This window comes from Doryrhamphus excisus, linkage group LG9 (genome assembly GCF_037039965.1).
Source record: "Doryrhamphus excisus strain RoL-2023G ecotype Guam linkage group LG9, RoL_Dexc_Guam_v1.1, whole genome shotgun sequence".
Classification (NCBI taxonomy): domain Eukaryota; kingdom Metazoa; phylum Chordata; class Actinopteri; order Syngnathiformes; family Syngnathidae; genus Doryrhamphus; species Doryrhamphus excisus.
The window spans coordinates 4,152,302-4,175,801 of record NC_136365.1 but is presented as its reverse complement, the minus strand read 5'-3'; the positions used below and the strand labels follow the sequence as shown (position 1 = coordinate 4,175,801).

Sequence of the window (23,500 nt, the reverse complement as noted above, 5' to 3'; positions counted from 1 at the left end):
TAGTTGGCAGTATTAAAACGGTGTTGTCTGATGTCTTAAAGATACCTTTTGTAATAATGTTATCCCATTTTTGGTTAAATGATGATGATGTGAATACATTTCCTAATTCAATTAATAGTTTCGATTTCCCAATTGGAGTTATGCTAAAGTAACAAGCCATTCATGTCATGATTGATAAAAACCCAAAACGTCAGGTTTTATCGAACTACTGTAACACTGCAGGAAGCGTTCTCTCGTGTAATAGGCCAAAGTAGCTGTCAATTATGCTCTTTTTTTTTACCCATTTGCCAAACGACAGAACTTATCCCTCAAACGTGATTGGACAATAAGGTTATATTTACATAGTTAAGGTTGCGATGTCCTACCCCTTCCCTATCCACGCGTTGTGACTGGTCCTATTAGTCTTGCCTCTCGATTGTTGATTGGCTTAACGTTTTGCGGAAGACTAAGGGAGGAGTTTCGTCAAATGTGCGTTGGGTTGTTTGACAGTCATTGAAGGAAAACCGGAGTCCATCAGCTCAGGTAAACACACTGTGTTAATAACATAACGTTCTAAATCCATTTCGAATTGACATTTTTAATCAGAGGCATACAAATGACGTAGAGTTTTCCACGAGTGTTAACGAGAAAGGAACGGTGCAAAGTAACTCACACCGCTAAGTGTGAATAACGGTGGTGTTATACCTGAATACCTAATGCGTGTTGAAAGGAAATGCGATACTGTTTTGCAATAACGTGGTAGCATCTATATGCGGCGTTCTATATACGTCCTGTCTATGGAAGCCTTATATCAACAGAGGACCGCTATCGGTAGCATCGACCGCTAGCTTACAGTATGTTGTCAGCTGCCCTTATAAATGGAACAGTCAGGTGCCCTCTGCCCTAAATGTAGCAAGGTGTTGACCGGTGTTTGGATTTTTCAAACGCACGAATATCACAAGAGAACGATCGAAGCACTGACACTTTGTGTCTCAACCTTCTGACCTGAGCACATTCGGTGTCACTAACGTATTTTTGAGATGTTAGCAAGAAGCTAACATTGCTAATTTGCAGTTGCTAAATATAGCATGACTTGTTTTTGTCATACTAGCAATTTCTGTGGAGTGCATTTGTTGTATTAGTTCTGCTTTTCCTAAAAAAACAACGGCGAGTAAGAGCGGGGATGCAAATTATTCAAAAGTATTTTGGCGTGAGGAAATATGAGCTAACACCTTTTCTTGTGATCTTTGCTCGTCTAGCGCACACTGAGTGTATTCACCTTTTGCTTCCATCTGATCACGCCATAAGACAATTTACCTGTAACGTGTCGTGACATGTAGACATGGTGGTATGTATCTGTTTTTACAAGTTTGCACCAGGCAGTGTCCCAGATGAGGCCCAATCACATACAGGTGATTCAAACACTTCATCCAACCTACTAACACAACATTACCAATCTCATTTCCCTGAGCTTGTATCATATTATACAGCACTGTTTGTGTTGGGGTCTTCTCAACACACAGTTTGTTGTTCACAGAGAACAATAGATGTTGGCCTTTGTGGAGGGAGGCATTGCTTGGAGGCCAGAGGCTGGCTCTTACCTCATCACTTGGGGGCAATACACCCATGTCTTTCTTGCAATGCTGTTAGTACATACAATACACTGCAAAGCATAACTAGTACTGTTATCCGGATGCTCACAGTTGTAGAGCACCAGAGTCAGAAGAGAAGACTAAAGCCAAAAGTAAACATCTTTTTAAAATAAAATAGAAAGTCTCTCTGGATCATGCCGGATCAATTTCCACAAAATGGGGATTGTTGACTTTCACTGACTGACCTTTGTTGTCATTTGCATCCAGCAAAAGCTCACTTAGATTTCTCGACCAAACAAGTCAGCTTATATCACATACAGATATAGCACAATAAGTATACTAATGACAGGAAGGGTCAATTACCGTATGGATATCGTAGACATTTGCTTTAAAGCTGACAGATAATTAGATATAATGGCAGATGAAGCCTCTCCCTTCTTGCTCTCTCTATTGCAGCAGCATCCTGTTCTGTTGTTTTGTCACGGCGTCTTACTTCATGCAACATGACTTCCCTTGCAGCCTGTTAATTCAATTTCATCTGTATACAGCCGTTCAGTGACATGTCAGCCATCCGCTGATGATAAAGATCAAGTAGCCATCATGTATCTGACGTCAGTGTTGACAAGCCTAACCCTGGGCTGCATTTGAGCTGCAACATTGTTCCAGTGGGAAGCAATGTCAATTCGATATGACTCTGACCTAAGATAGCAATTTAGCTTTTATTTGTCCACAGACACAAGCTTATTGTCTCACACATACCACATATGCCTGCATCAGATTACTCAGGGTGTTGGTACAGTATGTAGCAGGCTGGAATAATAACTGCTATAATAATTGCTTACATGAACAGTAACAGAGTTTATTGGCTATTCCCAGGAAAGGTCCATTGCAGTACAAAGGGGGAAAGGTTATTTCTAAACACAGACACCAGTGTCTTATTTACGTTTTTGTTGCCATCAAAGAATCAAGCCATTATGATTAATAGAGTACCTTTATTCTGGTGAGTAAGTAGATCATGCCATAGGGAAGTGAATAGAGTTGGCTACCATCTGGACGGGTTTATCATCTGTTATCTAAAATGGTGTCTGTGTGTAATGTGTGGGACAAAAGACTGGCTCAGGGTCCTCTTGCTCATGCTGGTGCTGCAGGACGCAATCATTTGACTCTTCTATGTTCCTTGCTCTCATTGAACGGATTTGAACCAGGGATTAACTTGTTTTTTTATAGCATCTTGATAGGAATACAGTCTTGTCAACAGCTCTGAAACACTTTTCCTTCTCTTGATTGTCCATAGCATGGTTTCCAGAAAATAATACAAAATACTCCATGAATTAAAGGGATAAATAAACATTTAATGTCACTTTTGTTGTGATTGAAGCCTGTGGGGAGGACTGGAGAATGAGGAGGAGAGAGCCACATGGTTTCTCATTTTCTTTATCAAAGTGCTGGCACTTGCAACTTTCTTTGGCCCCTGTGATGGGTTATTTTGCAGCCACACTCGCTCAAAAAGCAGAGACTTGTGGTGTAACAAGGTGTGTTTGTTAGCAATGAACTCCATAGTCAACTGTTGATGACATAGTGGGGAATTGGAGCTGGGGGGCAATTAAGCAACGATTGGCCGCAATTTCTGAAATTTTGGCATATCAGCGATTGGCCGATCCTTACATATGAAACCTAATCTGCCTCTGCATAGGTCCGAAAGACACTGTCTCCTTTTGCTCTGCCAGACTGGCAGCTAGAAATTGAGCCTTAGTAGTTTGGACAGCAATTTTCTAAACCTTTCATTTATATTTGTGAGAACTACCTCCTGTGGAGTTAAACAAGTTTGTATTGTTTCACAGTATTGTTCAATGTTTTTCATGAAACTAAGATTTGAACATTGAAGATGTATGCTGTCAGTTATTTTAAAAAATGGGATCAGTGATCGGCCAGAAATTTGTAATCTGTGCATCCCTGTTTTCTTTTACTTGTATTGTTTGTTACCCCTCTGTCCATGCTGTACCAAGCAACAAGCACAAAAGCGTGTGTGACACTTTCATGTTTCTATTTATCATCATCCGCTTTGCCTTCCCTGGTACCATTCTGTGTCATAAAAAGCCAAAGATAAAGCAAAACACACTTAACCAGAGTTCATCCACAAGTATGAGCTAGGCAAATTACTTGAAAATCATATGGCCTTTCTTTTAAGTTGAATTTTGAGTTTCCACAATATGGTAGCAGTACAGTTTACATGCACTGAAACTGTTTGTTCTTATGTTTTTTTCCCCAGTGGCCGTTTATGGACCATCCCTATGAAGAAACAAGGTTACAATGGGACAGAGTACCTCGGAACAAGAGGTCCAAACAGATGGCCCCGAGGTGGGTTTGTCATTTGGATAATAGACAGAGTTACCGTTACTTTTGTCCGGGGAACTGCAGAGCTATTGAACGGAAGACTATTCTCTCCATGCCAAATATATTTTTAGGGTGCGCATGCTGCCTTTGTACTCTCACCATCTGCCCACACCACTCTCAATATATCCCCCGAGTCCAGCATTTGCTGCTCCTGTGCTTGTCACACACTTATCGATATTCTCTGATAACATGTAGACTCATTGACTGGAATACGAAAAACCAATTATTCCTCCTTCCAAGGATCTGATAGCAAATCCCAAAACAAACAAGTCTATCTCAGCAGCTAGATGTGCCAACTCCCTGTGCTGCTGCTTTTTCAATTAAGATGTGCTTTGTTTGATATGGCATACTTTTAAGGATACATTTATCTCTTAAGAGAGAGAAAATAATGCTTTCAAATATAGTAGGCTTCATTTAAGCTCTTCTGTTGATGTGGCACCAAAAGTCAAGCTTAACGTATTAAGAATATATGTTGGTGTGAATATATTCCCTTTGAATGGAATGTAGACAATATTCATACTCTTCAGAGCAGAAGTCTGGCAGCAAGGATGATACTACTTTATTCATAGTTAAGTTTCCCAGACGTCCTCTTTGATCAAAATTCTAGCTTTTTGGGCACTTATTTCATAAAAATGGCACATCATTCATTATAAAACTAATATGTGTGACTCCTGTGTTATTTTTAGTAATATTCCTCATTTTATTTATTACTTGAGGTCAAGTTTGATGACATCAAGACATTTGTGGAGGAGGAACTTCAGACCAGCATGGTAAGTTATGACATCTCAGCGCTTGGTATGTTATAAATGACATATATGTAGCAGACTTTAATTCTCAAGTGTTTCTATTTCTGTAGATGATGGGGATTTTAATTGGTGCTGGTGTCGCCATAGTCCTCATTGCCATTCTCATCTTCTTCGTCCTGCGAAGGATCCAACTTCGAAGTCAGTGATTTGGTCTTCGCAAACTCGTAGGTGTTTCTGTTGTTTTAAAATTGTTGTTTTGTTGTTGACAGAGCTAGAAGCACAGGAGGCTCCCAAGTACCGCTTTCGTAAGAGGGACAAAGTCATGTTCTACGGGCGAAAGATCATGCGCAAAGTAAGCATAGCTCTCAGGAATTCAAGCCACTGTTGAAAAGTTTTTGCTTCCCCTTTGTCTTTGTCACATGAATTTTTCTCTACAGGTCTCCCAGTCTACCTCTTCCCTGGTGGGTACATCCTCCTCTTCAAGGCCACGCCTGAAAAAGAAGCAGAAGATGCTCAACATTGCCAAAAAGTATATCAATAAAGATCAGTCTCAGCAGCCCCTACACCGCTCATCTTCTCATCTTCTCAACCTGTAATGTCCTCTTTGCAGGATTCTGCGCTTTAAGAAGGAAGTGCCTACTCTGCAGGCTAAAGAACCCCCTCCCTCTGTACTGGAGGCAGACCTTACAGAGTTTGATGTGGCCAACTCTCACCTTCCATCTGAGGTGCTCTACATGCTCAAAAATGTCCGGTAGGTTGCACACAAGAAGTTATGTCTCCTCTGCATTATTATGCTTAAGCTTTGAGAGTCATGTCTTTTTGAATGGATTGATCTAAAGCCGTTGTAGCTTCGCAGAAGAAATGTATTTGGATGTAAGTGAACTCTGTCATTCATTGCAGAGTGCTGGGCCACTTTGAGAAGCCCCTCTTCCTGGAGTTGTGCAAGCACATGGTGTTTGTGCAGTTCCAACAAGGGGAGTACGTCTTCAGGCCAGGCCTGCCGGACAGCAGCATCTACGTAGTTCAAGATGGAAAACTAGAATTGTGCCTTACAGGAGCGGTAAGAAATGTTTGTCTTTCATCCGTGGTGAGTCTCTAAGTCTGTTGCTCATGTTTGTCCCTCAGGATGGCAAAGAAAGTGTGGTGAAGGAGGTTTTCCCAGGGGACAGTGTCCACAGCCTCCTCAGCATCCTGGATGTCATCACAGTAAGTTGTTCACATTTGTCTGACATGCACGTGTAGAGGCATGCACACAGATGCAATCATCCATAAAGGTTTCACCATCTTCCTGCTTGGAATTCCTTTCAAATTGCATCATTTGCTAAATGATTCTCTGTTAGTCATTTTTTTCAGCAGTTGTAATGAAATCCTTCTTGACATCCTGTATGGATTCATCATGAAATTCATTCATTTTCTACCGCTTCTCTTAATGAGGGTCTTGGGGGTGCTGGAGCCTATCCCAGCTGTCTTCGGGCGAGAGGTGGGGTACACCCTGGACTGGTCGCCAGCCAATCACAGGGCACATATAGACAAACAACCATTCACACTCACATTCATACCTATGGACAATTTGGAGTCACCAATTAACCTAGCATGTTTTTGGAATGTGGGAGGAAACCGGAGTACCCGGAGAAAACCCACGCATTCACGGGGAGAACATGCAAACTTCTCACGTAGATGGCCGAGGGTGGAATTGAACCCTGGTCTCCTAGCTTTGAGGTCTGCGCGCAAACCACTCGGCCGCCGTGCCGCCTTCATTATGAAATAGGGTTGTTAATTATATTTTTCTTTTTCTTAATTTCCTTTCCATGTTTGTGTGTCCAGGGCCACCAGAAGCCTTATAGAACAGTGTCAGCACGAGCTGCTGAGGTTTCTACTGTTCTGCGTTTGCCAGTAGAGGCCTTCCTCTCTATATTTGAAAAGTACCCTGAGAGCCTGGTGCGGGTAGTACAGGTTAGTTTTGTTCTGTCGTTGTCATTTCTTTTGGTTCGAGTTCCTGTTTTTTTTTAGCTGTGCTTAATTCACATATTTTATGCAGGTTTGTTATGGATCCCATTTGAGATCTTTTGTATGACTTCATAGAGCAGATGTGGTTTGGATAAAATCATCTGTCAAACTTCTGCCTTCCAGATTATTATGGTTCGTCTCCAAAGAGTAACAGTCTTAGCCCTGCATAACTACCTGGGCCTTACAAATGAGCTCTTCAGTCATGTGAGTTGACAAACACACACAGTGGCAGTGTACACATGAAATGTAGGTACGAACTTCCTGTATGTATTAAATCTTTTTGTCATACACACTTCACTTTTGGACAGGAATTGCATCCCTCACGTCAGCCGCCTCCTTCTCCCCACCCAACGCGCACCAGTCCCATCCGCCACGGCAAGCGCTTTGGCAGCCTGACAGTGCCTGAGGAGCATCGAGAAGCTGCCATAAAAGGTGATATGGCAGGTAAGGAAAAAAATGACTTGAAGCTTTGAAGTATATCAGAATGTGAAATATGGAGACAGTTCTTGAATTTCAAATTCCATTCAGGAGATCAAGGGAAAGATGGAGCAACTCTCAGTAGGACCATCTCCATGCCTGTGGATATTGCTGGTGAGGCCGAACACGGAATGCCTAAGTAGAAAGACATATGACAAAACAGGTTTGGGGGTTAATTTACGTACACTGATTTGGATATGACATGGATATGAGAAATAAACAATAATCATTGGCTGTAACCATGCCAACCATATTTTCATGCACAAGCCCCAGAAGGCAACACAGCACTCTGCACCCCTTCCCTGCTGAGTAAATGTCCAATGCATTACACATCTCATGCTGACCCTTCCCTGATGCCCTCAAACTCCGTTTCAGTGCTGCCTCTATGTCAGCTAGCTGATCTGCATGCTTGGCAGCGCATATTTGTGCCGTGAGTGTTGAGTGTTCCCTCAGCGCTCATGTTTCAGCTCACGCCATTGTGAGACTTAAAGTACTGCCCTGTATACGTATATTGTGAAAATGTTTTGAGTGGACATGCCATGCAATTTTAAATGGTGTAACGACCTGATGATCAGCAGCTATCTCCATCAACATCATACTGTAGTTCATAATCATAATCAAAATTTTTATTTATTTCTTTGCAGGTATGCAGAAAAGTCTGAAATCAGACTTCGACATGGCATATGAAAGGGGACGGATCTCTGTTTCTGCAGAAGACGGCAGCACTCCACCTACCTTTACTCGGGTCAGTTCAGGGCATACTGTTTGATGACCGGTGGTATAGCACTGACTATATTCATATTTTATTCGTCTACATCGTTAGTCTGTTTCCCAGGATCAAAGGGAGCGGAAGGTGACAGTGGATGAGGTTCCCTCAGGGATTTACCTGTATCCAGAGGAAGAGGCGGGAGTGGATAATATTTTCACAACTGTATCCTGTCGCTCTAGTTCAGCATTGTTTGAGGAAGCTCAGAAAGAGGTCCTAAAGCTCATGAAAATTGAGGTAAGTATCAATATTATCTAGCCATCGCTCGGGTATGCTGGAGCCTATCCCAGCTGTCTTTGGGCAAGAGGTGGGGTACACCCTGGAGTGGTCGCCAGCCAACATGCATGTTTGTTTGGAATGTGGGAGGGAACCAAAGTACCTGGGAGAAAACCTATGCATGCACAGGGAGAACATGCAAACTCCACACATGGATGCCAAAGCGGAGAATCGAACCCAGGTCTTCCTGATCTCCTGACTGTGTGGCCTACATACTAACCCCTCGTCACCTATCAGTATTGTAGATTGTTCATCTAAAGGTGGAACATAGCATTTCCTGGTTGACTCATTCTCTCCGACTGTCTTCTTAATTGCAGGACCCTTCTCTATTAAATGGAAGAGTTACTTTACATCATGCCAAAGCCGGGGCAGTCCTGGCAAGGCAAGGAGACCAGGTAATGATAATAGAAGAAATATATTTATAAATGGATAAGAGACCAAATATTGTCTCTTTATTTTAAAAATGATAATATGGTAAAATGATGACTCGTACAAAATCAATTACGTGACCCCGCTTTCTGTCTTCAAGGACGTGAGTCTGCACTTTGTGCTGTCGGGTTGCCTGCATGTGTACCAGCGGATGATAAACAAGCAAGAAGCCGTTTGCCTGTTTGTGACCCACCCAGGGGAGATGGTTGGACAGCTCGCTGTGCTCACAGGAGAACCCCTCATTTTCACCATCAAGGCCATACGAGACTGCACTTACCTCAAGATATCAAAATCTGATTTCTATGAGTGAGTATTTTGGAATGAATTCACTTGGGCTTTTATTTCATTTGCCATCACTGTAAATAAAAAAAATCCAATATTTTACTGTACTGTGCAGGATTATGAGAGAACAGCCCAGCGTGGTGTTGAGTGCAGCTCACACTGTGGCCATCAGGATGTCACCATTTGTTCGGCAGATGGACTTTGCTATTGACTGGATGGCTGTAGAGGCAGGGAGAGCCCTGTACAGGTATACGTCAGTCCATCTACTGGTGTACTTGTACTTGTTACTCATTGTGTATTAAATTACAGTGAAATATTATTATTAGTAGATACAATGTACCATCTGTGTCTTCTCTCCACACTTATACAGACAAGATGACCAGTCAGACTGCACCTACATTGTCCTGAACGGACGTCTGCGCTCAGTCATTCGCAAGGCCAATGGCAAGAAAGAACTCGTCGGGGAATATGGACGAGGCGATCTCATTGGAGTGGTGAGACATTGTGAATGTCTAAATAAAACAAACAAGATGTTCCTTTTAATTGCTTAGACTGTGCTGTGTCATAATACAGTTTTGTTACTTTCTTTTCACTCAGTCAAATATCTAAATGGAATTTAGGCAGATAAATTGAAACCAAATAGAATATAACTTAATAGCTTGACAAAAAGCGTGACACTATATAATGAGTTTTCACATAATGACAGAATGTTAGCTTTATATTTTTGATATTTGACATTGGCCAATGTAATTAAGGTGGAGGCACTGACCAAACAGCCGAGAGCCACCACTGTGCATGCTGTAAGAGACACTGAACTGGTGAAGTTGCCTGAGGGGACACTCAACAACATCAAGAGAAGATATCCTCAGGTAAAAATAGAGTTCTTTCTGCAGACTCGGGTGGTGCACAGACTAACTGTTGTGTGTGTTCAGGTGGTGACGAGGTTGATCCACTTATTGGGCCAGAAAATTCTGGGCAACCTCCAGCAGGGTCGAGGGCCATTCTCAGGTAAAGTGTTCATGATCAGAAACCAGTCACGATGCAAATTGGAGTGCATAATTCAACAGTTAAATCATGTCTAATCTCAAGTGTTTGTTCATCTTAATATCACACACCTGCCTTGCAGGTTCAACTCTCAGTCTGCCGAATATGACCACCAGTGCTGATGTAACAAACCCCGCCAGCAACCTCTCTACTGTGGCTGTGTTACCCGTATGTGATGAGGTGCCAATCAATGCATTCAACCTGGAGCTCAGCCATGCACTCAGTGCCATTGGTAAGCCTCATTGGTGTCATAATTGTTATTCTTCCTTGCTTTGTATGGTTTATTATGTCTTTTGTTTAACATCAAGGGCCCACCCTGTTACTGACCAGTGACATCATCAGAGAGCGACTTGGTGCATCTGCTTTGGACAGGTCAGCGTCTTCCCGTTGTTATCTCATTATTGTTATTTTATATTGCATGTACTGTGTATGGTTTTGTAGCTTTGGACACTCTACTTATATTCACCAGCATCCATGAGTACCGTCTGTCAGGCTGGTTGGCACAGCAAGAGGATATAAATCGAATAGTCTTGTACCAGACTGACAACAGCATGACTCCATGGACTCAGCGCTGTATTCGTCAGGCAGATTGCATTCTTATCGTTGGCCTGGGAGACCAGGAACCTACCTTGGGAGAGGTTTGTGTCATTTGTCGACAAAGAAGTGAAAGGCAAGGTGATAATACTAATATCTTCTGATCTGTGCCACCAGTTGGAGCAGATGCTGGAGAACACAGCAGTCCGGGCACTGAAACAGCTGATCCTTCTACACAGAGAAGATGGTCCAGGCCCTTCCAGGACTGTAGAGTGGCTCAACATGCGTAGCTGGTGCTCAGGGCATCTCCACCTAAAGTGTCCTCGCAGGGTCTTCTCCAGACGCAGCCCCAGCAAACTGGTATGAGGAGCTATATAGACTCTTATATAGCTCAAGTGTGAGCTTTGCAGGTTTTGCACTTATCTTCAATGTTTTGTAGAGGGAAGTTTATGAAAAGGTTTTTGAGAAAACCGCAGATAGGCACAGTGACTTCTCTCGGCTGGCGCGAGTGTTGACTGGAAACAGTATAGCTCTGGTGTTGGGAGGAGGTGGCGCGAGGTGAGCTGCTTTGATCCAATTTGATCAAATAATGTTGATACCATCTGTGAATGTGTAACATGCTGATGTCCATGTGTTTGTCCTCTACAGAGGTTGTTCTCATGTGGGTGTAATTAAGGCGATGGAGGAAGCGGGGATTCCCATTGACATTGTAGGCGGAACCTCCATTGGTTCATTCATTGGGGCACTGTATGCTGAAGAGAGAAGTGCCGTCAGAACCAAGCAGAGAGCCAGAGAGTGGTCCAAGGTGCAGCACTCGTGTTAATACAATACCAATCAAACGTTTGGGCACACTTCCTCATGCTTTTCATTGAGAAGGTGTGTTTAAACTTTAGACTCGTGCCAAAGGGCATTCCGAAATTGTAGCTCTCTGGGATACATTTGATTTGATTATTTTATTACATCGGTTTTGCCATCCATTATGCACAATTTTTGATATTTTTTATTCATAGTGCAATAAAAGAATGGCTGATGAATTGGACTCACATATGCTGTGGTCATCCACATTGTACATTCTTCAATTTTTATTTATCATTTATTGACTAGGTCTTCTAATGTCGGAAAATGTGTGTTTCGTTGTTTAATAGGCAATGAACTCCGTATTCAAAACTGTCCTTGACCTGACCTATCCCATCACCTCCATGTTCTCTGGTTCTGCCTTCAACACAAGCATCTACAAAGTCTTTCAGGACAAACAAGCTGAGGTGAAATGTTGCAGTGTGTGTAATATGCCCACTTTCATATAAGAACAGGGGATAATGATCATGGTACCAAATGTGTCCTCAGGACCTGTGGTTGCCGTACTTCAACGTCACTACTGACATCACAGCGTCAGCCATGCGTGTTCACCAGGATGGTAAGTGACAACTAATTTGATGGGAGGGACAACCTACCTTTTATTATATTTTGTCATTAAGCTTAAGACAACATACACATACAGTATACTAGATCTGGTCAGTGTTTAATACAATAAATAAATCTACACTAACACAACTTGCAATAAATAGTGATTAATGCTTGGTCTGTCAGAAAGAAAATAACATAGACTATAATTGTGGTGTACTTAGTCAGACACATTATACTGTAACACCTGATATTCTTTTTATGACAAATCATGGTGTGGCTTTTGGCATGCTTTCAGATAAATGGTTTATTGTGGCACACTCCAATCTAAAATGACACTTCAATGTGGAAATTGAGATAAGGTGTAAAATATTATAATAAAAATAAAGCAGAAATTCTCTTTCTGTGGCGTGCCAACAAAATACAGTAATGACAGTGCTAGTTTGGAGGATGCCACAACCAACGATTTCGGAATCAATGCACTGTAATTTCAATGTTTGGATGTATTTTATATGCTTGTGTTTTTGCTAATCTGCATCATGACTAACATGAGCTAAAGTAGATACCAGTCCTCTGCACCCCACAAATCCAGTACAGTATTCCCTGATTGATGTAGTTACATTCTGCTACATCACATAACAAATTGGTGATTTGCAAAACTCGTTTGTATTTAAAAATGCTGGATTTGAGGGTTTTTCAGTTCTGCTGAAAAATCTTGAATATAGATGTTTGCATCGTGGCATGTTTTTTAACAGCTGGAGCAAAGCCTTCCTTTCTGTCTCTCACTCTTTCCTGTTACGTTGACTTGACCAGTGCTCACTTTTTCCACATTCTTTTTTACATCTTAATTTTCCTCCTTATTTACTGACATTTCATCTACTAAAATATCAAAAGCTGCTACTTTGTCAACAAACAGCCATGTGTGCTGAAGTCAGAACAAAGAGACATAATAGAGATGCTCATCGGAGTTCTGGAGCAGACAAAATGATCCGTCTAAACGCTTTTAACGTTCCCATGTCCATGTCAACATGTAGGATCCAGAACACTCCATCCCGCTGTTTCCTTCCTTGCTTTAAAATGACATCATCATGTTTCATTCACCTCCATTCTCTGCTTCCTCTAAGTTCGAGTATTTTTCTAGTAGTTGTACATTTAAATTTAAATGGATATATGTTTCTTTGTATGTTCCTATGCAGATAGAAACACCAACAAAGTTTGCTCCACATTTTAGAACTTGCAGGTTGTAGTTTGAGGTCTAACAGTGTATTTTTTTGAAGCGGTGGACTTCCTGTTTCTTTACTTTTATCTTAATTCTTCCGGGTTTCTCTCTCACCTACTACTTGACTTCCTCTTTCCTTGCTTGTTATCTAACAGTGCTAATATTTGTTGCCAGCTATATAACGGACTGGCTGTCTTGGCCATGTTTTAATTCCATTTTAGTAGTTGCTGAATGTATTCCTGTTCATGTGTATGTGCTCTCAGAGGAAAACTTTACTTTTTTTTAATTTAGGTAAACGTAGATACATTCGATTGACTTTGAAACACCATTTGCATTTTTATTAGGGTGATACTTTTGCAAATATTGTGGTTCTTTTGACATCTCATTCATTCCAGCGGCAACTTCTTGTGGTCTCCCTCTCTGTTGTTGTCATCTTTCTCTGTCTTCCTGCACTCTCTCTCCTTCTCTCCTTCTCTTTTCCACCTGTGACTTAAAGTCCAGCCCATATTTAATGTGATCCTCCTTCTCCATCTCAATTTCCTGACAGGTTGCGTCTGGCGGTATGTTAGAGCCAGCGCCTCCTACACCCCCTATTTACCTCCCCTGTGTGACCCCAAGGATGGCCACTTGCTTGTGGATGGTTGCTATGTTAACAATGTCCCAGGTCAGATTTTAACGCGGCCGCGTACGAAACCTCTTCCCTCATCCTCAAAGTCCGCAATCAGTCACTCGGCTATCGTCTCCCTCCCGTTCCTAACTAACCCCGCCCCGACCAGCTAGACTTGGGGAGCCCATGGTTTGGAAGGAAAGACAAAGTTTATTATGTTTTCTCGATCGGGGCCACCAATCATTTTGATAGAGCATCTCTAATAGCAAAAACGAACATCTCGTCCTTTTCAATTTGCTTTCAGAATTGCAATTAGTCTTTTGGCTAAATACTCCTGCATGTGTGGGTTACTGAGTTGCATGATCTTATGGCTGATTCTGGCCTCTTAAAAATATAATTCCTGGAATTCACTTGTTAGTGATACTTTGATACATTAGTTATCCAGCCCAGTGTCACATAGTATTCCTCCCCATGGGGGCGCCAGAGGACTGCACGGGAGTCTTTTTTGTTTCAGTGGACACAACTGCATACAATAGTACAACACCAATATCGTAATGGCTATACAATAATGTAATGTTGTCTTACAATACAATTATTTCATTAAATAGAGTTGGAAGCTTTTCTTCATCACACTGAATACCATTGTCATCAACCATTTGTCTAGATTCAAAGGAATATTATTTATTTTAGTTTATTATTTATTTTATTTTTTAATGTAGCAAAAAAAAATTAAATACAAAGTAATGTGTTACTACTATCAATATTTCAACATTTTCTGTTTACATTATGCCTTTTTGTCCCATTTTCTCCATTTTTGCTTTTTTTTTTTTTTTAGCTTAATTTTAGTTTAACAAAATGCAGCGGACCAAAACAAACAACCCCCCAAAAAGTGGCAATTGCCCGCCCTTCAGACACCCCTGTCCTAAAGGAAACATGCTTTCCTGTAGGCATCACACATTTCTTTTAGTGTACAAAGTTGTGCTTGTCATAGCACTTGTCCTTGGGACATGAGTGCAGCGTATTCACCTTTTCTCTCTTAAGGAAGTTTTTATTGATTAGTTATTAAGAAATATATCACTGTTTCATTTTAATCCACCCCTCGGTTCATCCTCACCTAAAGAAAGATGTTGAGTCTCTCTTCCAGCACACCTGTCTCCTTCCCCCGGCTTTGCTTGCATGCTTCTGTGTGCATGCCAGTTGTTGGACACATTGATACAACAAATATGCAATACACATTTGTGGCTTGCTTCTTTCTCTTTTGCTGTTTACTTAAGTGTTTGGGAATAAGTGTTCTGGATTCTGCCAATTTATATCCATGTACAAGCTGAAAAGAACCATTAAATCAGAAGAAAAGGTCCCTGCAAAGACCACTAGTCTCAATTCTCAAATACTCCATGCACCAGTACACCCCCATGTTTTTCTGTGGTGCTACTTGTCCTTCCAACCCATGCAGCTCTCTGTCTGCATCTGCCTCTGCTGGCATTCATATGTACTGCAGAATCGAGCAGGCTGGTTGCTTCTTAACTCAAACTTGTCTCAACAGCAGCTGCTTCTTTGCCATGCAGCACATTAAATTCACTTGAGCTCAATTTATTACCCATAAACTGTGACAAAAACGTGCTGTTGTTGAGACAGAATTTGGAAATTTGCACAGCCTTGGTGCTCTGCGATGGCTGCCTTTTGCCTTTTACCTGCTGCACAACTCCCATTGGATCTCTGCAAGGTAATGCAAGGTTTGCTTTGGTGTACAGCAGAGTGTAAAGGCGGGCAGAACTACAGTCCCACACTTGGCAGGGATCGGCTCCCCATCCTGGGGTAATCTGTGTCTGGTGTTTGGGATTGTGGTCTGCACCAACACTAACATAAATCACTTAGCAAACATTGAGATGTTATCCCCCCCCTCCCTTCCTCCTTCCGCCCCCGGTGTGCCAGGCTCTCTATGGCGCTATGTGCGGGCGAGCATGACCCTATCCGGGTACCTGCCGCCTCTCTGCGACCCTAAAGATGGGAACTTGCTTATGGATGGTGGCTACATCAACAACCTGCCAGGCAAGTAAAGGTGGTGCCTTCTCCCAGTCTCCACCAATGTCCTGATCCCAAAAAGGGGGTTAAAGTGGACTTTGACGGAAGCTAGTTTGGTGGTTTGATGAAATCAATAATGTATGCAGTATTGGTGAGTAATATTCCCTTATGTAAGGAACCATTAACAGCTTAGATTACTTTGGTTATTTGATCCCAATGAGAGTATAAGGGTGCATTCACATTTACAGACCTGTTTTATTAACCTAAAAAGTTGTTGTTTTTTTCATTCCAAACTTCTATTGGTACTTGGTACTTGTACTTGTTCTGAGACATTATTCCTCCAGCGTGTCTTTGGTCTGCCCGTGGGCCTTCTCCCAGCTGGGCATACCCATAACACCTCACCAGGGAGGCATCCAGACTAGATGCCTGAGCCACCTCAACTGGCTCCTCTCCATGTGAAGGAGCAGTGGCTCCCGGCTGACCGAGCTCCTTACCCTATCTTTAATTATCCTATTTCCAGGATCAATTAAGAGTTAATCAAACCGAATTTCCAGTAGATGATGCAAGGCTGCTGTGATTGAATGCACCCTTTTATGATCTCAATTTAAGAAAGAATCAGAAAAGGCCTTTGTCACACCTGCTAAATGAGAACGGTAAGTATGCACTGTACAAACTGATTGAAATAAGTTGTATCGTGGTAAGACTGACAGCCAGTCCAATGTAAAAGTACTACATTACAATGGACTCGTTTTCAGACCTGTACAGTCCTGGCCAAAAGTTTTGAGATTGGCACAAATGTTAATTTTCACAGCGTCTTCTTCGGTGTTTGTGATGGAAATTTGCATATAATCCAGAATGTTAGAAACAGTGATAAGATGAATGGCAATTCATTGTCCCCTTTTCTCATGAATATGAACTTATAATTCCTTCCTCCCAAAGCCCTGCCACAAAATGACCACCTGACACAGTAGTGATTCTCAGGTTAACACAGGGGAGTGTTTACATGGACAAAAGCTGGAGAGGACTTTGCAGTCCTGATTGAGTGACAATAACAGACAGGTACCTTTTAAAGGGAGACTAGTGTTTGGTATCTTTGTTATTCCTCTGTTAAGGAAGCGCATGTTGTCATCATTGCTTAGCAGAGAAAGGGTTTCACAGGCAAGGATATTGCTGCTAGTGTGATTGCACCTCAATCAACCATTTATTGCATCATCAAGAAGTTCAAGAGGTTCAGTTGTTGTGAAGAAGGCACTACGAAGCCACTTTTCTGCAGGAAAAACCTACAGGTATTGGAATCCTGAAGACTGGGGTCAAACCTTTTTTAATGAATCTCTTTTGTAATTTTTCTTTTTTTGGGGGGGTTCCAGAAAAAAACATACACACAACTCTGCAAACTTCACTCCCTTTGAGAACTTGTGGTCAATCCTGGTGGACAAAACAAAACCTGCAAATTCTGACAAAATCCAATCATTATTATGCAATAATGGGCTGTCATAAGTGAGGCTGTGGCCCACAAGTGTCTATACCAATAAGATATTTGACAATATCTAAAAACACTGAAGCAGTAGACTTTGTGAAAACCAAAACTTGTCTTTCTCAAAACATTTGCCCACGACTGTAGACTTGCAGGTAAAGGTTGGGAGGATTTATATGGTACATTTTTCTAGCTTTGGTATTTAGACACATCAAAAACAATCTGTTGTCTTTAGAACAGAGCAACATGGGTAGTGTGCCCTTCATTTATAAAACTGCTTCATTGGAACCTCACATGTTTATGTTTGTAAATCATTACCCAGCTCTACTTGTTCTGCTTGTCTTGCTCTACTCAAAAATGAGCCCCATTCCAACCAAAGAAATCTTAGGTTGAATCTGATAAGGAGTTCCCCATATTGTAAACATGTGCGTCAGATGTTTGTGATGTGTAACGTGGTAGAGCGATTATACTTCTATGATGTTACTGTAATGATTCAAACAGAGTAGCCGCATTTCACAAAGCTACACACTGCATTTCTATGTTTGGATTGGGTCTCATCTTCCGTCGATTCTCATCTCAAAATCTGGTGAAATATGACGTTCTTTGGGTCCAAAGATTGATCTGATAGTGCCTTGAAAAATCATTTCTACCTAGTTTCAAATTACGTGTGAGCTGAAGCCTATCCCGGTTGACGCTAATGAGACTTGCCAGGGGACTTATAAAATATGCCCACTTGTAGTGATTAACTTTTTTCAGATGCCTTATGTCTAAAAACTTCATTTATGGCCCTTTTGACACTCCAGATCAGAGCTTTGGACTTTGGTCATATTTCTATTTGACTTTAAATAGACTCAACACCACCACAGTACTAGCTCCCAAATTAGCGCTCTGTCCCAAAGCTACATTATCAGTCACTGTACAAATAATATGGTGGTGTCAGTCTGTTTAAAATGTTGCTGTGTAATGAACTTGATAACGTCGCAAATATTGAAGAGTCATTTTCTTACCACACCCACTGCTCGTTTGTGCTATGTGCTTAATATCTACCACAGCGGACATTGCAAGGAACATGGGCGCCAAAACGGTCATTGCCATTGACGTGGGCAGCCAGGATGAAACAGACCTCTGTAACTATGGCGACTGCCTGTCTGGCTGGTGGTTGCTGTGGAAACGAATCAATCCCTGGGCGGAAAAAGTCAAGGTGCGTCCAACTTTGACACCTCCATGATAAATGTACTTTCTCTCCACCCTGTCGCTGGGATGACCATTGTTCAAGGTGCATTCTCACAGAGGCAGTACATTATTCATTGTTTCCCCTTTTTCCAGGTGCCAGATATGGCGGAGATCCAGTCTCGACTGGCTTACGTGTCTTGCGTGCGGCAATTAGAGGTGGTCAAGAAGAGTGCTTATTGCGAGTACATTCGACCACCCATTGATCGTTTCAAGACCATGGACTTCGGCAAGTTTGACGAAATTTATGTGAGTTACTTCATGACATATATATGTGATGTATAGACACTTGTCCTGGCCATTTTGTATGTTTACAAAAGGCTTCGGTTACTTTTAAGGATGTCCGATATTGTCCAACTCTCAATTTCTGATACCGATATCAGCCGATACCTATATCTGTAATATGACATATCTCCTGCGGTGGAACGAATATTCATTTTCTTTCTTTACTTATCCTCACGAGGGTCGCAGGCATGCTGGAGCCTATTCCAGCTGTCTTTGATCAAGAGGCGGGGTACACCCTGGACTGGTCGCACATATAGACAAACAACCATTCACACTCACATTCATACCTATGGACAATTTGGAGTCACCAATTAACCTAGCATGTTTTTGGAATGTGGGAGGAAACCGGAGTACCCGGAGAAAACACACGCATGCACGGGGAGAACATGCAAACTCCACACAGGGATGGGGGAATCGAACCCGATCCTGCTAGCTATGTGACCTGCGTGCTAACCACTCAACCACCGATGGTTTTCATGACCTGGGGGAGGAATAAAAAATGTATATTGATAATTGTCGGTTCTAATAATTATTGGACATCCCTAATTACTAGCATTATGAGCAACACAGGCCATGCGTGCTGCACTATGCACTATGCTGTTGCAGGATGTGGGCTTCCAGCACGGCAAGCTTTTGTTCACTGGCTGGGCTCGAGGTGACATCATCGATAACATGCTGAAGGACCACAGATCGGCTGACTACAACGACAGCAAAAGAGTTGATGTGAGAGCCACACACTTACCAAACTACTATTAAACTGTAGTATAGAACTGCAACTATGATTATTTACCTAGTCGTTTAATCTGAAGCTTGTTGTTTTGATTAATCAACTAATCAGCTAGGCCCCAGACGGACCAAATCAATATGAACTTCAAACAGTTTGTGATTTGGTCAGAAAAGAGGCTAAAATGTCGATCACTGTTGTTTTAAGTCAAAGATGATATGTATAATAACTTGTTTTGCCTTAAACACAAAGATAATATGTGTGCCTTCATCAATCACACTTGAGTGGCTAAATCAGACAATATTTACATTTTTACATCAGAAAAACAAATTGAAATACCTAACATTGGAATAGTTATGTTACATCAAGCTGCATCAATATTCAATGTCGAAACTCTTGTATTAATGCCTAATTAATAATTTCTTCTCAGTCATGCACATGTCAAGGAGCTGATTTCACCGACCTTGCAGAGATTGTATCGAGGATAGAGCCAGTCCAAAACTACGTTTCTGCTGAGGGTGAAGTTCCATTCTTTATTGCAGTTTTTCCTTATTAAAATGTGTTTTGGACAGTACTACACTGGTAACCGATTTCCTATAGTAAAGCCCACACCAGTTTAATTGGAATAAAGCAGCCACATATCCTTGGTAGTTGATGGATGTTGCTGGGTTCAGCGAACTCATAAATTCTCTTTGTAATATCTCTTTCCCCTTTAGCGGAAGAGTCAGACTGTCTGACGGAGTACGAAGAGGATGGGATGGACACTGTGAGAGAGGAGGAAGGACAGGAGGAGGAAGAAGAGCCAGAGGACCCAGACGACCCAGACGACCATTCCCCTGGAGAGTGGGGGCAGAATGGAGTCTTCCAGACTGTGAGTATCATTTTGGGTCTGCCTTGAGAAAAATGAATTAAACACGTCATGTTTTCAAAAACTGAAAGAACATGTTATCATATATTTATTTTATTTTTTGTCTGGAAGTCAAGTCAGTAAATTGTTTACTAATAGTGACCCCTATAGACTGTGTGTAAGAAAAAATATATACTCAACGTAAAAAAACAAAGCACCTCAAAATGTTGACATGGAATAGTTAGAATATTATTATTAGGAATTATTGCCAGTTTGACCTCACCAAAAAAAGTTACCATTTATGATCATACTAAGTACCGCAGTTGCTCCCTGTGTGCATGATTTAGAGAACTTCATTTCTTTTGTCCAGTACTGAGAAAATAGTATTTTCTAGTAAATTCATTCAGTTTGTCCAAACCTAATTAAAAAAAAAAAAAAAAATACAACGTAATTTGTTGTGTCGGTTTTTCATAATATTACAACTTCAAAAAAATATGTATTTCTTGTCTTCAATATTTCAACTCTTGCCTGTTTTTCCTCATATCACAAGTTTATTCTCATAGAATTGAGACATATTTTCTCTTTATATTTTGACGTTCAATCGTGTAAAATTTCAGCTGCTTTCTTTCTTTTTGTAAAATGTCTTCTCATAATGTTATGACCATACTACCATAAGATTATAATTTTTCCCCCAACCGAGTGTAATGTTCAAAAGATTACAAAATGTTATTTTGTCTTTCATATTACAACTTTTTTTTTTTAAATAAAAAAGATCCTTTTTGTTTAATATTTCAAGTTTATGGTACTAAGATTGTTATTTTTTTTCTTAATTCTATGATTATTGTGAAATTATGACTTTTTTCTCAGATTACAACTCTTGATATTTTGACTTTATCTGTGTAAATCTATGCACATTTTTCAGTTTTTGCTCTTGTTTGTTGTTTTTTTCCTAATTTTCTTCTAAAATTTTATTTATCCAATGTATTGCGGGCCAATAAAAAAAAACACTTGAATGCTGCAAATGGTCACTGAGCCACACTTTGGACACCCCTAGTAGAGATATACAGCAACTCCCTATATCCCCAACTCCTTAAGACTGAATCATCAGTGCCTCTGCTGGTTGTGGCAAAGTACTACACTTCAGCCTCTGTCCTTGGCTTTGACATTAAACGTGGTTTTTTACTCTGCAGGACGAGGAGAAATCTGTGAGGCAACGTCGAAAGCTCACCAGTGACACTTCTGAAGTCTCTGACTGCTGACAGCAAGATTTTCAAGTGGATCATTAAGGGCCCAAAAAAAAAGAACAACATGGACAACATGTTCCATTCCAGATGTTTCTGGAAATGCTGTTTTTTTTAAAAAAATTGAATCCATCATCTAAGCTGTCTCAACATCTGTGAGTAAACAGGAAGTGGCTTTCTCTCCCACACGGTGGATTCCCATCCTGTGCCCTCTCACCTCATTTACTCATCAGAGGAGGAACTTGCATGTCACTGCAGTTTTTGGCTTTGCAGACACTTCAATGCATGCCTCCTAAGAAACACTGTGTGTGTGTGTATGTGTGTGTATGTGTGCGTGCCTCTATAATGACTGAATGTTGAAATATAGCAGCCAGGACACTGCAAGATTGAGGCTTGAGGAGGAATGAATGCTAATGGAAGGCACATCAAGAAGCTGTTTTGGAAATCAGGATGACTCATCAAAATGCGGAGCTATTAGACGTTGGGAAAGGGACTTTAGAATGTTTTTAAATGAGTTAAAAGAGAGGAAATGGACCAGGAAGTTGTCATTTTAATTTAATTTAATTCAAAGTAACGCACAATAGCAGATTGTGATACTGTAGGGAGTCAGTAATGATAGGCAGACGGAGTGAATGTGGGATGGACTTTTGGAAAGAATGAGCTGGTTCTAGTGATCCATGTTGGTGTCAAACTGTGGCCAGTGTTTGATTCCATCCCCCTTTGCTACACTGAAGAGCCGGTACACAGGGTTTCCTGACGGTACAAGAAGATGAGAAAGATTCCTTCACATGGAGATGCTCATGTTGTACAGTAACACAGCCACATGTTAACGTTATGAGCTCACAGACTCACAAACACCCTGAGTAAAGGTCACTTTAAGTACCCGAATGAATATATGGACCTTTTTATACGACGTGGTACACAACAAAGGAATCTTCATCGAAAACAAAAGTGGTCTTTAACTTTAATTGTACTGTTTTCTTTTTTTTTTTTTTTTTTGCCAGGTCTTACATTTTTCACTACTTATTTTTTTTATTAATTTTTATGTGCATGTATATTTTCTTAATTTGTGGTGTTTATTTTTGTTTATTTTACTTAAATCTGGTCTGTACGGAAATATTGCAAGTACTACTTGCTCATAAAAAGCTAATTTATAATGAAAGAACACAATAAGATCATTAATTTAATATGCACACTAATAAATATATGCATCATGCCACAATGAATTTTAACCTCTTATTGTTTTTGAAATGTTAAATTATGTTGGAATTAGAAGTTACTTAGTCAGCTGCAGAGATATCGTACTTTTATTTACATACGAACATAAGAAGCTCTGTCATCAGCAATTTTACTCAAACATTTTACTCAATATTTTAAAAAAATGTCTGCACAAATGACTTATAATTAAAACAAAAATATACATTTAAGGACCTCCATACTTAATCTGGGCTTGGCACAAACACCAAACCTCTCCGGTTTCCTCCCACATTCCAAAAAACATGCTAGGTTAATTGGCGACTCCAAATTGTTGCATACCCGCGACCCTTGTGAGGATAAGGGGCATAGAAAATAGATGGAAACAAAAGAAAAGACAAACTTGTTTTTTTTAATGGACTGGTGAAAAGTTGAATATGCTGAGTGCTAATCATTTGGATCAGATAATGTAAGACATTTTGCCAAAAACAACAGAGTGAGAAAATAACAGGTGGTGGCGGAGGTCAAAACAATGTGGGAGTTCTGTCATCTGCAATGACCACTTTTATCGTCTCTACTCGTGAACTCTTTACTAAACGCTGTCACGTATTCATCTATATTCAGTAAAAAGTAGTGGCGTCACACAAATCATGGAGATATTAATTAACCCTTTCAGGGACAGTGGTCACTACAGTGGACAGCTATTTAAAAGCTGTATTCTCCTACATGA

At 40.9% G+C, this 23,500-nt stretch overlaps 1 protein-coding gene across 5 annotated transcripts; it reads left to right on the top strand.

Annotated features, from left to right (window-relative positions):
• The first annotated feature begins 382 nt into the window (after positions 1 to 382).
• pnpla6 (patatin-like phospholipase domain containing 6) lies at positions 383 to 22,802 on the top strand. Of its 5 annotated transcripts, none has more exons than XM_058078889.2 (36): positions 383 to 522; positions 3,841 to 3,929; positions 4,682 to 4,735; positions 4,822 to 4,909; positions 4,981 to 5,063; positions 5,149 to 5,240; positions 5,322 to 5,462; positions 5,612 to 5,771; positions 5,837 to 5,917; positions 6,536 to 6,664; positions 6,842 to 6,922; positions 7,027 to 7,162; positions 7,247 to 7,309; positions 7,840 to 7,940; positions 8,019 to 8,198; positions 8,555 to 8,632; positions 8,767 to 8,972; positions 9,064 to 9,195; positions 9,319 to 9,442; positions 9,704 to 9,817; positions 9,881 to 9,956; positions 10,075 to 10,224; positions 10,301 to 10,364; positions 10,462 to 10,630; positions 10,704 to 10,886; positions 10,966 to 11,084; positions 11,175 to 11,331; positions 11,672 to 11,788; positions 11,871 to 11,940; positions 15,686 to 15,802; positions 18,302 to 18,450; positions 18,576 to 18,728; positions 19,371 to 19,487; positions 19,919 to 20,006; positions 20,205 to 20,359; positions 21,526 to 22,802. In XM_058078889.2, the coding sequence occupies exons 2-36, from the start codon at positions 3,882 to 3,884 to the stop codon at positions 21,592 to 21,594; spliced, it is 4,044 nt and encodes a 1,347-aa protein (XP_057934872.2). In that variant the 5' UTR covers positions 383 to 522; positions 3,841 to 3,881; the 3' UTR covers positions 21,595 to 22,802. The 5 variants fall into 5 exon arrangements, with proteins under 5 accessions (XP_057934872.2, XP_057934858.2, XP_057934849.2 ...); XM_058078875.2 differs by having other exon boundaries at positions 19,919 to 20,012; XM_058078866.2 differs by lacking the exon at positions 15,686 to 15,802 and adding an exon at positions 13,694 to 13,810 and having other exon boundaries at positions 19,919 to 20,012.
• Positions 22,803 to 23,500: the final 698 nt, after the last annotated feature.

What these genes read in the sequence shown, in the direction of transcription:
- pnpla6 (XM_058078875.2), top strand. Translation starts at nt 3,882, where the DNA reads ATGGGACAGAGTACCTCGGAACAAGAGGTCCAAACAGATGGCCCCGAG. An exon ending in GCAGGGAGAGCCCTGTACAG is followed by an intron (nt 9,196 to 9,318) that starts GTATACGTCAGT and finishes ACACTTATACAG; the next exon opens with ACAAGATGACCAGTCAGACT. An exon ending in GAGCCAGAGAGTGGTCCAAG is followed by an intron (nt 11,332 to 11,671) that starts GTGCAGCACTCG and finishes GTTGTTTAATAG; the next exon opens with GCAATGAACTCCGTATTCAA.